This window comes from Scyliorhinus torazame, chromosome 4 (genome assembly GCF_047496885.1).
Source record: "Scyliorhinus torazame isolate Kashiwa2021f chromosome 4, sScyTor2.1, whole genome shotgun sequence".
NCBI classification, from domain to species: domain Eukaryota; kingdom Metazoa; phylum Chordata; class Chondrichthyes; order Carcharhiniformes; family Scyliorhinidae; genus Scyliorhinus; species Scyliorhinus torazame.
The window spans coordinates 99,764,426-99,781,336 of NC_092710.1; the positions used below are offsets into that span (position 1 = coordinate 99,764,426).

The 16,911-nt window shown below is 43.1% G+C and overlaps 1 protein-coding gene across 3 annotated transcripts in view; it reads left to right on the plus strand.

The window, feature by feature from the left end:
• The window catches only part of LOC140410353 (adhesion G protein-coupled receptor B3-like), a 267,880-nt gene extending 260,317 nt beyond the window's left edge, over positions 1-7,563 (plus strand). For all 3 annotated transcript variants that reach the window (XM_072498369.1, XM_072498370.1, XM_072498371.1), the window contains 4 exons: positions 2,381-2,416; positions 3,220-3,324; positions 3,440-3,493; positions 6,765-7,563. In XM_072498369.1, coding sequence (XP_072354470.1) covers positions 2,381-2,416; positions 3,220-3,324; positions 3,440-3,493; positions 6,765-6,953 — 384 coding nt within the window. In that variant the 3' untranslated portion in view covers positions 6,954-7,563. The remainder of the gene's footprint in view (positions 1-2,380; positions 2,417-3,219; positions 3,325-3,439; positions 3,494-6,764) is intronic.
• The last annotated feature ends 9,348 nt before the right edge of the window (positions 7,564-16,911 follow it).

Sequence of the window (16,911 nt, forward strand, 5' to 3'; positions counted from 1 at the left end):
TCCCGCCCCCGCCGAATATCCGGTGCCGGAGAATTCGGCAACCGGCGGGGGCGGGATTCACGCCAGCCCCCGGGGATTCTCCGACCCGGCGGGGGGGTCGGAGAATCTCGCCCCTGATGTGATCATCCTCAACTCCACTTTCCTGCCTTATTCCCATAACCCTTGATTCCCTTCCTAATTAACTGAATGTAATCCTATATTAATTACTCACAGTAGGATATAGCTAACCCTCTCTTCATTGCTGATGCCTTTTGGGAAGCTGTTGAATGTGAATCTGCATCTTTGTTTGAACTTTGCAGAAGCTTCTACAATGCCATCCACTTTACAATTCAGTGTAGGCTGTAGCTATGCACTTATTGTTGTGTTGGTCGACATTTTGTTTATCAACTTTTCAGCTCTGTTTTTCTTCTGGCACAAATGTGGGTCGATTTTCCAAATCCGCGCTAAATTAATTTAAATTACTTTGATTTGCTCCCTGACGCTTGCGTCAACATGTTATCAGTTCTTGGTGTCTTCTGGTTCCCAGATGTCGTGTGTAATCCCACTTTAGGTTTGTAAAGATAACCCTTGATGTTTAATTTTGCTATGGTTCAAAAGAAAAAAAATAGATTGAATTGGTTGTCACTTCAGTCTTTAGTGCAACTGTGAAATGTGGTTCCCTGGAACACTTAAACGTAACACATTTATTCCCAGGTTAGTAGTTCTTAGCTATGTACAGATAATGCAACAATATTTAACAGAGGGATTACATTTTTAAAAGAAATTGCCTCCAGCAATTGCAGTTTTACATAGGCTTCAACTCCACTACTGAAACTCCAAGATCACCATGAAAGATTCTTGCCACCGCGACAAATACCAGCAAAGGACTCATAAACAGTGAACAGTTAATTTTTTACCTTTCAGCATTGAGCTTAAATTTTGGTGACAAAATAACTACCTACGGGATAACGTATAAATCTTGCATGCTTGTGTGTGAGTTGGGTTGTGAATGTCGAGACGCGGGTTTACCTTTTCAATTTTTTTATATCTTTGTCTGGGTGGGTTTTTAACTCAGTAAAATCTAATCCCATTGTGTTTTAAACTCAGAAAGGTCTGCCAGGCTAGTTTCTTCACAGCAAGCATGTAAATGGTTAAAAAAACACACCCTGTTAAGGTCAAACTTCAAGTTGTAGGACAATAGAGTCATTGTTACTCCTCCTCCGGGGTTGTAAGCGTATAGCTGTTGGTTGCCCTGAGTACCTGTGTTAATGTGCTTACTTCACTGACCGCATATGTTAGTGTTCACAACCATGTGTGTGTGTTTTTTGTGTCATGTGTACATGTGCCATTATGTTTACTGCCCTGAGTACACGTGTTAATTTGTCACTTCCCATTAACACAAGTGTTTGTGCTTTCGCTGTCATGTCTGCATGTGTTAGCGTGTTTACTGCCCTGAGTACATGTGATAGCATGTTCACTTCCCTAAGTACAAGTGCTCATGTTTACTGCCCTGAGTACATGTGTTAGCGTGTTCACTTCCCTAAGTACAAGTGCTCATGTTCACTGCTCTGAGTATTGGGAGTGTATCACCCTATACAATCCCCATTATTTATAGAAATCCTATTTGCCCACCCTACACAATGGCTGGATAGCATGACGGCCGCGGCAGAATGAAAAACCATTTCTGTGACAATTTTAAAGACTGCCAGAAAGATGACATTAAAAATTCGCATGCGGGACGTGTTTGAGATAACTAAACCATTGGTGAAATTTAAATCACTATACATCTGCACTTTACTAACTTTATCACAAAGAGTCGTGAATCAACAAGTATTTGATGTTGCATTCAGCGCATTTACGTGATCTAATGAGTAAGCACAACTGTGAAGGTGAGAATTTTAGATGTTATAATCAGCAACTTAAAATAGGTGTTGATGGAAATGGGCAATGGTTTGGTCAACAGAATTGATTGTCCATTTGAGACAAGGATGTTTCAATTGGTGAGGAATAAGAGCTACTGACTCAAAATATCGCAGTGCAAATCTGGTGTCTTCCTCTCCTGGTGACCCTGTGTACAGCTGTAAGTGGTGTATCTGTGAACCTTTGCTCTAGGCTCAGAGTTTCATTCAAGGTTTCAAATCGAAGAATGGAGATTGCCATGGCCAATTTTTCCAGTGTTGGCCAGAAAAGTAAAGAATGTCACAAGTCTCCATTCTCCAACCTGCATTCTCACCATCAAACCTAGTTCTTATTTGAGAATTGGTGCCATTCTTTTGAGAACCTGAAAACAGAGAGTAGCTCAAAACAATTTTTATGAAACAGGAAGAAAACATTTTTGGCCTAAATTGGAGTTTTTAAAATCACACCAAGAAATCTAATGAATCCTTTCATGTTTTTGCAGAGAAGAAAGTCCCGCTATTCAGACCTGGATTTTGAAGTAAGTTTACAGGATGTACAAATACAATTAACCTTCAGTGTTTGACATTGTATTTATTCCCCCTCTGTGCAATTGCCAGACAACGGCAGGCTCTCAGCAAGATTTATCTCCGTTGACGAGCCTGAAGATGTGAGATGGAAAAAAACAGCTTTGCAGTCCATCTTCCAGTGCTTCGATCGAGAGCATCTTTCAGCTTCTCGTAAATTCTCAGCGGCCGCTGGAATTCGAGAGGTCAAAAGATTTCCGATTGTGAGGGAACTTATTCTACAATTGCTGCCATGTGTCATTCCAAAACGGGTTTCGAGAAACTAAGACATGACACAAAGTAAACATTATGGCCAGAATCCTCCGGCCGTTCGCTGGTGGTGGGGTTCTCTGCTCCTGCCGGCAGCGCACCCCCGTCCGCTGGATTCCCTGCGGTGTGGGCTGGTTTCAATTGGAAATCCCATAGATAGGCAGCAGCAGTAGTGAACCCCGCCACCAGTGAACGGTATGCCAAAATCCTCTTCCTCACTAGCAGCAGTAGAGGGGTGGACTCGCAATGGAGGATCCAGCCCTGTATCTTGTTACTTGTAAGGTTCATACATTTGTAGTTTGCTTACTGAAAGTCTATTTGCAACCATTAATTTTTCATTAACTTATTCCTAACGCTGACCATTATTGGAATCTCTAATTTTATTGTCCTAAAGACAGAGTTTAGATGGGAAGCTGATTTCTTTCCTCAAATATACATAGCTGATCTGAATGTGTTAATGTGCTACAATGGAGTAGAAGGTTTATTGTGTCACATTTTTGTATTACAGAAAGTCATGCACACAAGAAAGCGACATATGGAACTATTTCAAGAATTAAATCAAAAATTTCAGACTTTGGACAGGTTCCGTGAGCCCCCAAATATAGGCAGTGTAGTAAGTACCAATTCAACTTTGACCGGCCATGTAAAATGAGCGTTCACAGCCGAGAGTGCGGTACAATCCATAATGTGCAGCTGTACTTACCAGCCTCTTCTGTTTGTTTCTATAGAATGAAAAAACATGGACCGTCTCTGGAGCAGGGTATGAGAGGGGTAGTGCAAGTGTAAGTACAGCAGCTCCCTTGAATTTAAGTGCTCGCCGCAACCTCATCTGCATCTACCTTATCTCATTGTCCCACTCCATTGCTCTGTTTCCTAACTCTGTGCTCCATAAGCTCATTGCAGAAACCTAGATGAAGAGTTATGTCAGGATTCTAGCATGGTGGATGATAAAAAAGCAGGAGGTGTGAAGTGAATCAAGGTGAAGATATCGGAGGAAAGGGAGGGAATAAAGAAAGGAATCTGTCACGAATAACTTTCATCTTTTAAAGTACCTTGAAGGTCGTAAAATATCCTCCCAAGGTTTTTCACAGAAGAGGTACCAAATATTGAATACCAAGACACACAGGGAGATATCAGGGGCTGAATTTTCCAGCGCTTCCTGCCAGCGGGATCTTCTAGTCCCGCCATTGGTGACCCCCCCCCCCTCCCCACAACGGGTTCCCCAGCAACCCGGCCGGTGAACAAGGCAAAACGCTGTTGACATCGACGGGACCAGAAGATCCTGCCACTGGCCAATGGCGAGCTGAGTCCGTCGCTGGAAAACACACCGGGAGGGGTGGGGGGCGGATACGATCCCACCCTAGGACAAGTGGTCAAAAAGGTGGGTTTTGAGAAGCATGTTAGAGTCAGAAAGCTTGAGGAGTAGGAATTCCACAGTTTAGCCCCAGGCAGCTGAAGGCACAACCAACACTGGTAGAGAGTTTAAAATTGGAGATACTCAAGTGGTCTGAATTGGCAGAGCACAGATATCTCGGGGGGTTGTGGGGCTGGAGGAGATTACACAAATGGTGAGAGGGAAGGCCATGTGGGGACTTGAGAACAAGGATGACAATTTTAATTTAAGACATTGTAACATTCTTTAAGGTTTTAGCAATACACTTAATATCATACGTTTGGCAGGATATTAGATTATGCCACTTATGCAGTTACACTATAAATGTAAGCTGTTGCTATGGCATTTTGGTCCTTGAGGTGAGACAGTTGAAAGCTCCAGATACTTTCCTTGTGATTTATAATCAGGCATCCTCTGAAACACCTCACTCTTGTGCTGGGCTCACAGATGCGCAGAACGCAAGCACATACAACACAAAGTGTATTTTAGAGCCCCAGACCTCCAGAGACGATAGAAAGATTAAAGAGGCATATTCACGGATTTCAAAGGATATATTTGGTTGGTCACCAATGAATCTGAGAGAAAGATTTGATGCACTTCATAGCGCTTGATTACGAGTTGGGGACTTTTGCCAGTGAGTGAGAATGGACTTCCATTCATGTTGGAAGAATTGTCATCTGTAATTTGTGTTAGGCAAGGTGATTAGGGAATTACAGAACCAAAGCAGGTAGTTGGAGTTAAGATGCAGATCAGCTATGATCCAATTGAATAGGGCATAGTGGTTATGTTATTACTAGACTAGTAATTAAGAGGGCTGAGTTGATGATCTCAAACTGAAATCAATAATGAAACTACTGGATTGTCACAAAAACCCATCTTGTTCACAAATGTCCTTTAGGGGAGGAAATCTGCCGTCCTTACCTGATATGGCCTAAATGTGATTCCAGACCCACAGCAATGTGGTTGACTGCCCTCAGAAATGGCGTCGCAAGCCACTTAGTTATTTTCAAGAAGGCAGCTCACCACCACTTTCTCAAGAGAATTGGGGAATGACCAGTAATCTATCCAGACCTATCCAGCAAAGCTCACGTCCTGTGAATGCATTAAGAAATGTGTGGCAGAGCTGGCTGGAGGGCAGAATAGCGTTCCTCTTGTTCCTATACACCATGTGGGGTGAAGAAACAGTTCAGGAAAGTAAACCTTGTTAATAACAGTTGTTGGGTACCAAACCCCGTGCAGTGTCCTTTGTGACCAGCTTCTTATTTTAGCTTGGGTTGATCAAGGTGAAGCCTGTTCTGTGCTCCAACTTAAAAGAATATTCAGAGGCTGCACCATTCTATCCCACTGAATGAGCGGATTCTCTACGAGCATTACGTTTCGTCCAGTCTGGGGAGAGCAGTCCCTGTCCCTCCCATTTAAATTTCTCATCAGGAAGCCCAAGTTCCACACCCAGTTGTCGAGGTGGCTGGATGGTTCAATTCCATAACTCTAGCCTTCAAGACCTGTGTCACTTGTTACAACGCCAGCTTCATCGACTTCGATTTTTGTTGATCTGAACTCTGGTTTGTTTCTACTTAGTACAGTTGATGAAATGAGAGCTTTATTCCTGCAGTCAGCAGAGCTCCTCTTTCTAAAAGGAGTCTCACCCTCTCCGGGCAAGCACCTGCCACAAATGCAGGCACTCCACCAGGTGATGTCTAACTGAATACTGCAACAAATTTCACTTGTATAGCACCTTGACCATAATAAAACATCCTGAGGTTCTTCACAGGGTTGTTACCAGGAACAATATGATACTGGGCCACATAACGGTGCCATTTTTATGTGATTAAAAAAAAATCACATATTTAATATTGTAGACCTTATACAGAAATAGGTTTCTTGGCTGAAAACATGTGTAAAATATTTAAAATGTTGTATGGTGTAAATATCTTTTGTCTACATATTGGTTTGATCTACTTCCTATTGGGGCAGGCTTGATCAAAGAGGTTGGTTTTCAGGAGCTTGTTAAAGTCTTAAAGTAGGTGGGAGAGATAGAGAGGTGGAGATGTTTAGGAAGAGAATTCTAGAGCTCAGGTCCTTGACACCTGAAGGCGCATCCATCAGGGGTAGAGTTATTAAAATCAAGGCCTGCAGTGGGGAGAATGCAGAGAACTCTGGGGTGGGGCAGGTGGAGATGGTAGCACTTTGTGCGTTTAGAGGGAAAGGCAAGATCCATGGAGGGACTTCAAAACAAGGACGGCAGAAATAATTTGATTTTCTTTTTCATTTTTATACCCGACCACTTTTGAAGTGTTTGAGTACCCCTTTTGTTGTTTACTTCATAAGCACGGTAGCATAGTGGTTAGCATTATGGCTTCACAGCATCAGGGTCCCAGGTTCGATTCCTGGCTTGGGTCACTGTCTGTGCGAAGTCTGCACGTTCACCCCGTGTCTGCGTGGATTTCCTCCGGGTGCTTTGGTTTCTTCCCAAAGTCCGAAAGATAATTTGGACATTCTGAATTCTCGCTCTGTGTACCTGAACAGATGTGGCGTCTAGGGGATTTTCCAGTAACTTCATTGCAGTGTTAATGTAAGCCTACTTGTGACAATAAAGATTATTATTGTCAAATCTCCAGCCAAGCAATGTGGAATAACACTGGATTAACCTGTTCCCACAGGACAACCCGACACCCAGCAAGCATGACTGGGATGCTTATAAGAACACCGGTGACTACCAACACTACTCACCGATGAATGTACTGGATGTAGAAGCAAAAGAGGCATTAGAATTAAGACAAGCAGAATGGGAGAAGTGTCTCTCTATGCCCTTAGATGTGCAGGAAGGGGATTTTCAAACTGAAGTTTAAACTCAAGCCGGTCACAAGTAAAATCTCTTGCACTTCAAAACCTTTTACAGAAGCCTGGTCTATATGTCTGGACTCTTTTAGAGTAATTTAGAGACTGTATGCTCCAGGAAAAAAAGATGTCCATGTCTTTAACATTTCTCACTATCTTATTTAGTGAGATACAAGATGTACAATTATTACCATCATGTGTTGTACGTTAATGTGGAATGAATTGTAAGGTAATCTTTATAGATAAACCTCAAGCAAAGATACATGTCGTAATAGCTTCATTTGGTTTAGTTTTAAGAAGAAAACTTCACCATGAAGCACAATGTATATATTTATGCAGTTTTTAAGATTTATAACAGTCTGTTTGGCCATTACTACACTTTTTACTTTATAATATAAAAGCAAACAATTTTCTGTCATTTAAATGAATGGTTGTTGAGCTATGTTCTTCATTGCTTTCAATGCAATAAAGTAATACTCTCACTTTTATATGAATAATATATTTCACATCTTTATTATTGCAGATTTCGCACGAAAGCACAGAAATAGCTTTCCTGGCTGCAAACGTGTACAAAATATTTAAAATGTTGTATGGTGTAAATAAATTTTTGTCTACATATTAGTTTCATCTACTTTCTACAGTTTGTAGATTATTAAGAGTCTGCATTCGACAATTATCTTTCACCGTCGTTTCACAATCATGGAGCTGAATCATGCGCACTAATTTTTAAAATATTGCGCTTCAAATAAAAGGGAGAATCCAGACCCCCCAAACCCACAGATTTCCATCAGTACATGAGTTTTCTCAATGACTTGCTGTTCAAATTGGTTGCTACACTTCCTACGTTAAGAGTGCAGTGCACTTGCACTTCAAATAGTATTTAATTGGCTGTAGAGCGACAGGATGTGTTGAGGTTGTACTAGGCGCTATATAAATCCGAGCTCTTTATTCCTTAGTAAGTAAATGAAATTCTTGATATTGGACTGACTTCTACAAATCAGCATGACCACAGATTTGACTTTTTCCTGGGATTAATGCAAACTAAATATCCTTTACCTTAAAAACAACCCTTTGATTTTGTGATCCACATGGGATATGAGATTAGATTTTCAAAACAGAGCTCAAAGGACTGAATTCTCCGGTCCCCCAGCCACGTATTTCTCGGCAGCGGCCATTCGTTGGCAGTGGGATTCTCTACTCCTGCTGCTTTTCAATGGGTTTTCCCACTGCGGCCATCCAACGCCGCCGGGAAATTTGCGGGGTGGGGTTGTGGGGGAAGGGGGGGCGGGGTGGGGGGTGCGCTGCGGGCCAGAATAGAGAAACTCAACAGTCAAAAAAATTCTGGCCAAGTTCTCAAGGCTCCTGGGAAATAATAAGGATTAGCCAGGATTCCCACTCCCAATTATTACCTGCCTTCTCCTGTTGGACAGCAGATATTGCATGTGGACAAAATCATTCTCAATCTATGGAGCTGGATTCTCTGATTCTGAGACTATGTGCTGACTCCGGCGTGGGAACGGTGGCCTTTTACGACTGAAAAAATGGCTCAAAAAAGCCACCAATCCCCCATCTGGTGGGGGGCTAGCAGGCATGCGGCGTAGAGCACCCTCCGATATGACCAGAGAATTGCAACATGGCGCTGGCCGTGCGCGGACCAGGCCTGCCAAATGGTGCCCCCCTTTGACCAGGCTCGCCACCCCAGACCACGCCCCCCTGCCCGCGGATCGGCTCTCCCCCAACTGTGGCGGCGCTCAGGTAATGCCCTGAGGCCATCCATACAGCGCGTACGCGGTTTTGAACGGGGCGGAACATCATGAAAGCGACGCCACCCCCAATTTCGTCGCCAACGTGGATTCTCCGGCCAATTGCGAGATGCGATTTTGGCGTTGGAGAATCCCGCCCATGGCATCTGCCCATGGTTGAATACCGGACCAGTACTCACTGCCTCGTGAAGTGAAATACCGATGGCCACCTCTGTACCGAGGCAGTATAGTCCCGTGAGCCTCAGCGCCTTCAACAATGCATTTGTTACCTTTGCAGTGGACTTCTACACTCTACTGCAACATTCAGCCCATTCATCTCAATGCTGTGCCTCGCACTCCAAATCTGAGGTTCTAAGATCACTCTGGAGAGTAAAGGTAATTACAAAACCTTCCTACCCAAACATCATCTACTCTAATCACCTCCACCTTGTTGTTGAAAACTCATCACTATTCTTAGAAGTCCCCCTATACCAAAAAGGGCCGACATTCTAAATGGTGAACAGGGATTCTCACTCTCTGACTCCTATGCAGACTTAGGTGGCTGCTATTCAGGTCAAACTATATTTTCAAGTTATCCCCCGGTATAACCCGTATCTTCATAGAAGAATGTTACCTACTTACCACTTAGTAGCATCGATGTCCTGGGTCCTGTGTTGCTAAGTAAGTAAAGTAGGCTTAGGAATAACCACTGTTTCAGGTTAAAACTTTTAAGTTATTTTATTATTATATTTTTTCTTTTAAAAGCTGCAATCAGTCTTTACAGAAAGGTCTTGCTTCTGGACCCTCCTGGTTGGTTGAAAGGACCTTCAGGTCCACTTTGACAATCAATCTTCTTTAAAGTCTGGACTTCTTTAGATGTATTCGCTGGTTAGCTCGGTTACTATGTCTTGTCGATCCCATGTACCGAGCTATGAGAGCTGACTCTGCCCTCTGCCTCTGAGCTGACTCTGCCTCCTCTATTTAGCTTTTGGAGGTCTTTCTCAGATGGATGCACTGTCCTGCTCGGCTGCTTTTTTCTGTCCCTTTCCCATGACCGAGCTATGAGAGTTGACTCTGATTGCTTCTCTGCCTACCGTCCCCTTTCTCAGGGTTTATATATCTTACTAACAGTTATTACGTTTTTATGACTTTATTATAAAGTAACTTTTATTTCACTTGGATTGTAAAAGGTACCTTTAATCTAAATTTTTCTAACACGACTAAGTATTCATTTTGGGCATGACCTCAGCCCATAGATCTGATTACATTGTGTCCTTTGTGATGTTCAAAATGCTTTGATTTCAATAGGGGTGTGAATTTTGGTTCCTGTCATTTCTATAGTTTTATTATCAAATTGTGTCCCCAGCTCATAATTTTGACTTTGATTTGGGTCTAATTTGTGTTCTTGTAGACGGGTTGTCTCGAGTTTTCTTTAATTTTTTTTTAACATAGAATTTACAGTGCAGAAGGAGGCCATTTGGCCCATCGAGACTGCACCGGTTCTTGGAAAGAGCACCCTTCCCAAGATCAACACCTCCACCCGATCCCCATAACCCAGTAACCCCACCCAACACTAAGGGCAATTTTGGACACTAAGGGCAATTTATCATGGCCAATCCACCTAACCTGCACATCTTTGGACTGTGAGAGGAAACCGGAGCACCCGGAGGAAACCCACGCGCACACAGGGAGGATGTGCAGACTCCGCACAGACAGTGACCCAAGCCAGAATCGAACTTGGGACCCTGGAGCTGTGAAGCAATTGTGCTAACCACATTGCTACCGTGCTGCCCTATTTACCTGGTGTCAGTAGAATTTCACACCTAGAATTGTCACCTAATTCAACTGAACCTCATCCTTTCCTTTCCAGCTGCTTACTTAACTTCAATGAAGGTGTGAAATATTACTTTTAGCTTTATACTAAAATTCACTCGATTGTGGACTTGAAAGACCTGCTGTTTTGTTTGCTAAGCCTGTTTGACCAAGGCTATCTGCATTTTACAATCCTCTCCTGGCAGCTGCTGTTAACCCTTCATGGGATTTTTCCCTATATTCTCTCATGTTTCTCTTAGATCAGGTATTGCCAGACTTTCATGTTTCAAATGACATATCTTTCCATATTTTCAATTATAACCTCCAAAATATTTATGGATTTTAAAAAAATTCCTAAATCTGACACGGTTCACGGCAACTGCTGTTCTTCCTCATCACAACTCCCCACGGCTCCACAATACTTTGTAGCTTCTCCTCCATCACCGGACTTGTTTCTTCCTTCCTACTCACTCTATTCCCTGTCCACAAATTCCTGACTATTCCACGATCTTTCCTTGCATCAGTGCTCATAATTTTCCTCAATGTTGCCGTCATCATTTCATCTTCAAGATGCCCACTCTCCACCCCAACCACTGACCCTTTCCAATCTCCCTTGCCTATTCTACAACATCAGCTTGCATTTACATAGCATCTTTAACATATTAACAGCTTCCAAGGCCCCTCAAGGAGTGTTACCAAACAATATTTGGTATTATTGGACCACAGTAATATAGGAGAAGGTTTTGACAAAGGGGTAGCTTTAAGGAGGGTCTTAAAGGAGGGGAGAAACCTAACAAAGGGTAAGAGAAGGAACTTCAGAGCTTAGGATCTCCGTAACCGTAGGCACAACTGGAAATGCCATTTATTTGATCAATACCATCCCCTCCATGCTCATTTGTCCCTCAAGTCTCTGAATCTCTTCAGTCTGACACTGCCTCCCACCAGTATTGAGACTATCCTGGTTAAAGCCATCAAGACATCCTTTCACATTGCAATGCAAGATTGCAATTCCTCTTCATTACTGTAATATACAAGATTGTTAAATGCTCCATCCCATTACTTCTACTCGAATATGCCCCTTCATAGGCTTACCCTCACATTGTTCCATTCTACACCTGTCTCAGCACAAAGTTTTCCAGCCATTCCCATGGGTGGGATCTTCGGTCCCACCAACAGTGACCCTCTGCCATGGGTTCCCCAGCAGTGACGAATACAACAGGAAAACCAGTGAACAGCAGTGAGATTGGGAGCACCCGCAGCCGGTCAATGGCTGCCCATCTCTGCTACCCCAAAGTAAGCCAGGGGGAGGCGGACCGGAACCCATCCCGCCCTACATCTTCAACATTGATTGGTCGTCTAGGATGCTAATATTCTATGTTGGGCCTGTTCCTTTATATACCACCCATCCGTGACATTATTGGATTGGATTTGATTATTGTCTGCTGATGGTCCCTGGCTCCAGCTTTTCACCATCCATCCTCACCTCTGCAATCACCCTTTGTGCTGAGTCTGAATTTCCTCCAATTAAACTTTGAAACTGCCAGCGCCATCTTATTTAGCCCCTGGCAAAACTGTCCTTGTGATTACCTTCCACCTGTCTCTCAGCTGGTTACTTGGGCTCAACCATAGGTTATGGAATCCAAGTGCCCTGTTAAACCCTAAACTCATAGGATCATAAGAAACAGGAGCAGAGATAGGCCATTCTGCCCCTTGAGCCTCCTCTGTCATTCTATAAGATCATGATTGATCTGCCAGTCTACGATAATCCTTGACTCTCTCGTAGATCAAAATCACTTAAACTCAACCTCGAATATATTCAATGAGCCAGCCTCCACTGTTCTCTGTGGAAGATTATGTCAAAAACGAACGACCCTCTGGGAGAAGAAATTCCTCATCACCTCCATTTTAAATGGGAGACCCATAGCGCGAGATTCTCTGTCCCGCCAGCCCCGTTTTCCAACGCTACGCGATACACAGTGGGATTCTCCTTATCCGCAGCTGGCCAAAGGAGTTTTCCTTGTGGCCACCACACTCCATTGGGAAACCTGCGGACATGGTTGTGTTGCTGGCAAAGCAGAGAATCCCGCAGCTTATTTTTAAACTATGCCCCCTAGTTTTAGAGTCCCCTTGAGGAGAAACATCCTCTCAGCAATTAGCTTATCAAGCGCCCTCAGAATCTTATATTCCTGTAAACTCCAGAGTTAAGGCCCAACCTGCTGAATCTTCCCTCATATGACAATCCCTTCATCCCCAGAATCAGCCTAGTAACTCTTCTCTGAACTGCTTCCAACACAAGTATTTCACTTCTTAACTAAATAGAACAAACCTGCACAATGTTACTCTTATGTGTGGTCTCACTAATGCCCTGTACTGTTGTAGCAAGACTCTCCTACTTTTATACTCCATCCTCCTTGCACTGAAGGCCAACATTCCATTTGCCTTCCTAATCACTTCCTGTACCTGTGCGCTAACCGTTTTGTGATTCCTGTGACAAGGACACCCAGATCCCTCCGTACTGCAATGTTCTGTAGTCTCAATTTGAATAATATTCTGCTTTTCCATTCCTCCTGTCAAATGGACAATCTCACATTTTCCCACATTATACTCCATCTGCCAATGTTTTTGGCCGCTCACTTCAGATGTCCATATTCCTTTGCAGATTCTTTGTATCCTCCTCACAACTTACTTTCTTACTCATCTTTGTATCGTCGGCAACTTTAGCTGCAATACTATCAATCTCTTCATCCTTGACATTGCTATTATTTTCCTTTTCATAGACTTGCAGAAGCTTTTACTTTCTGTTTTTATATTCCTTGCTAGTTTTCTCACATACTCACCCTTTCTTCCTTAAGTCGCCCTTTGTTGGTTTCTATAATGCTCCCAATCATCTGGTGTACCACTAATCTTTGCATCATTTTATACCTTTTCTTTCATTTGATGCCACCCTTACTTTCCTTGGTTAGCCACAGATGGTGTCTCGTTCTCATAGAGTTGTTATTTCTCAATGGGCTATATTTTTGGTGAAAGTTACGGATGTCTTAAATGTCTGCTATTGCTACTCTATCTTGTCACCTATTTTTCCAGTCCACTTTAGTTTTAAACCTTGCAATTGCCATTATTTAAGTTTAAGGGTAGAATTTTAAGGATGGAGAGTACTCAATGCTTGCCATCCTGAGAATCGGCGTGTAATTGGTCGACAGCTCTCCACCCCAGCTAGGCACAGCAGTGGCCAGAAGAGGTACTGCAGAGGTCTGCCTGGAACTCAGTACCTTGGGGCGGGGGGGGGGGGGGGGGGGGGGGGGGGAGAGAGGAGGAGTATCCTAAATCTGAAGGATCCTTCAATTGGAGGTGCCCCACCCCCTTCCTACCTGAGATGGAGAAAATGTATTCTCTATTTCCCACCTTACTCGCAACTGCCACTTTGCCATTTAAGAGCCTTAATAGGAGAAAAGGGTAGGTTTCTTGTCCGAGACCCTGCCCGCCCAACCTTGTAATTGACTTGTCGCAGGTGACCACTAAGGGGGAATCCAACCATTCAATTTTACCCTCCCGTCACCCACTTAAGAACCTGCCTGAGGGGAACATTAAATTCTTCCCTAAGACACTATCATTAGATTTACATTTCTCACCTTCAAATTGAATGGTAAATTCTATGTTATGATAGAGTTATGCATACTCTTGCCCAGAGGAACTTTTACTATAAGGTCACTAATTATTCCTGCTGAGATTTGGACCCCCATATTCAATGAATGTAATTAAGATTGCTTACTTTTCTCTCTCTAACATTGCCCAACTCTGCCTTCCCTTGCACCTACTCCTGCTAAAACTGCCTACACATTGTTTTGTTACTGTTAAACTGTAATTCCCCAATGCCCATCTACCAGTCTCCAAAAAGATTCATATGCACAAGCTCCAAATATCCCAAAATGTTGCCACCCAAAGTGCATTTGCCCAGGACTCTCATCTGGATTGACCTCCTATGAACTTTGCTGGCCCCCAGTGCATTAAAATCAAAATCTTCACCCATATCTAATAATAATAATAATCTTTTATTGTCACAAATATGAAGTTACTGTGAAAAGCCCCTAGTTGCCACATTCCAGCACCTGTTCGGGTAAGCTGGTATGGGAATTGAACCCGCGCTGCTGGCTTTGTTCTGCATTACAAACCAGCTGTCCAGCCCACTGAGCTATAATTGCCTCCCATTCCATTCCATTCCTACATCCTTCCTCTCCCACAACAAATCTTTGTTTCCCCAACCTTGCCTTTTACACTTCAGCTCCGCTGCTGCATCATAGATGGTGGAACCTTCAGTTACGTGTTCCCGATTCAAGAAAGCCTTCCTGAAATTCCTCTGTCTTGATACCTCTCTCCCTACCTATGAAAGGCTTCTCCAAGCTTCCCCTTTTAGCTGTGCGTTCTCTTATTACTCTCAGCAGACCACTCTCATCTGTGAAGCCCTGGGGATGGTCGCTGTGACAAAGACTACTGGATAAATGCCTACTGCTTCCTCTGGCATGTGCAAGATGAGTTCATTTGAAAATCTGGTCATCAAAAATGTGGCTGGAAGGATAAGGGCAGCAGACACCTGGGAACATCACCTGGAATTTTGCCTCCAAGTCAGTCCACCATTCTGACTTGGAAATATATCATCTTCCCTTCACTGTCGCTGGTCAAAATGCTGGAACTCCCTCCCTAACAGCACTGTGGGTGTACTTGCATCTCAGGAACTTCAGCAGTTCAAGAAGACAGCTCACCACCACCTAGGGCGACGAGGAATGGGCAACAAATGCTGGCCTAACCAGCAATGCTCACATCCTGTAAAAGAAAACAGTACAGGATGAGGCAAAGGAAGTTGCAGGTGTCCAGAATCTGTTGAATTGACTGAATGGAACAGGTCTGAAATGTTCCTTGAAGTCAAAGCACCTGCTTCATATATTTACTCACTTCAGTTTACATCTTGGACAGCTTTGCTCTGTAATATGACAATATCTGAATATTGTCTCACAAAAAACAGCTAAAAATCCCAGCCTGAATAACTATAACGCATCAACTATATAATTGTAGAATTATACCAGATGGCGAATCTCTAACCCCTCTGCTCTTACAATTATTTTGGAAATCAGTCCAAAGATGTGCAGTTTAGGCGGATTGGCCATGCTAAATTGCTCCTTTGTGTCAAAAGGTTAAAGGTGAGGTTATGGGGTTGCTGGGAATGGTACTAGGTAGGGTGCTCTTTTGAAGGGTCGGTGCAGACTCGATGGGCTGAATGGCCTCCTTCTGCACTATAGGGATTCTACCAATTCTATAACTGGTGTATAATCCAATCCATCTCACTCAGAAAGATAACTGTATAGGATAATGAACTCCGTCCCCCCAAAAAACTGATGAGGTGAAGCCAATTGAAAATTTCAACACCAAAACCTTTTTTTAAGTCCGGATACTAAGGAACCAAAGCAGATAGTTTGAGTTAAGGAACAAATCAACAATGACCTAACTCAATGGCAAAACAGTCGTTAGAGGCTGAATGGCTTTCTGCTGTTCCTTTTTTCCTTCTTCCATGTTCCCACATTACTCCAGCCATTTCCAGGATGTACATCTGTTATGTACTCTGCTACTAAATGCATTTCTTATCTTCTGTGTGCGATCGCAAGCCTATCATTTGCGTTCCAATTATTCTCCACCTCATCCCAGATTCATGTTTCACTCAGTCACCCCCTACTGAGTCAAGGGGTTGCCTTGAATTGATGTTACTGCTCTCGCAAATAAATCATTCTTTAAATCAAATGCAGAATTGCTGGAAACTTGAAGTAATAAACAGAATGCCAAAGCAAAATAGTGCAAATGCTGAAATATGATGCTTGAACACACAGCAACGGTGAAGAGGAAAAATGTTAGCATGTCAAGTCGTTAATCTTTCCTTGATTAAATCTTATTTGGTTCGCTGTTCCTGAATCTTATAATTGTACTTCTTGCTTTTGTTTAAAATGAGGAATTTTCACTCCAGTTACTGATTGCACTCTGCTGGTTTTACCATTTGCAAAGACTGTGGTTAGTAACCATGCAGCAGGACCAGGCACAGAGCAGCATTTGCCTCAACCAGTGGGTCTTTCTGGAACATTCCTGGCAAAGAAGTCAAGGAACTCATCTAAAAAATCAACAAGTCCCACAATTCGCAGATTCTCTTCTTCATTTCCTTCACCAGCTTTCCCCTGTTAAATAATTCAGAGCATCCATCAGCCTTTGAGAGATGTGTTCTAAATTTATCCTTCAGTGGTTGAGATTTAAGACTTTTACTTGTGCTGACCTGTCGAAGCAAATAAATATTCTGGTTTCACCAAATCTTGCTCGTACACGTTGTCAGTTGTTGCTCAACTGTCATAAGGTCCAGGGTTCAACTAAAGTAAGAAAGGGT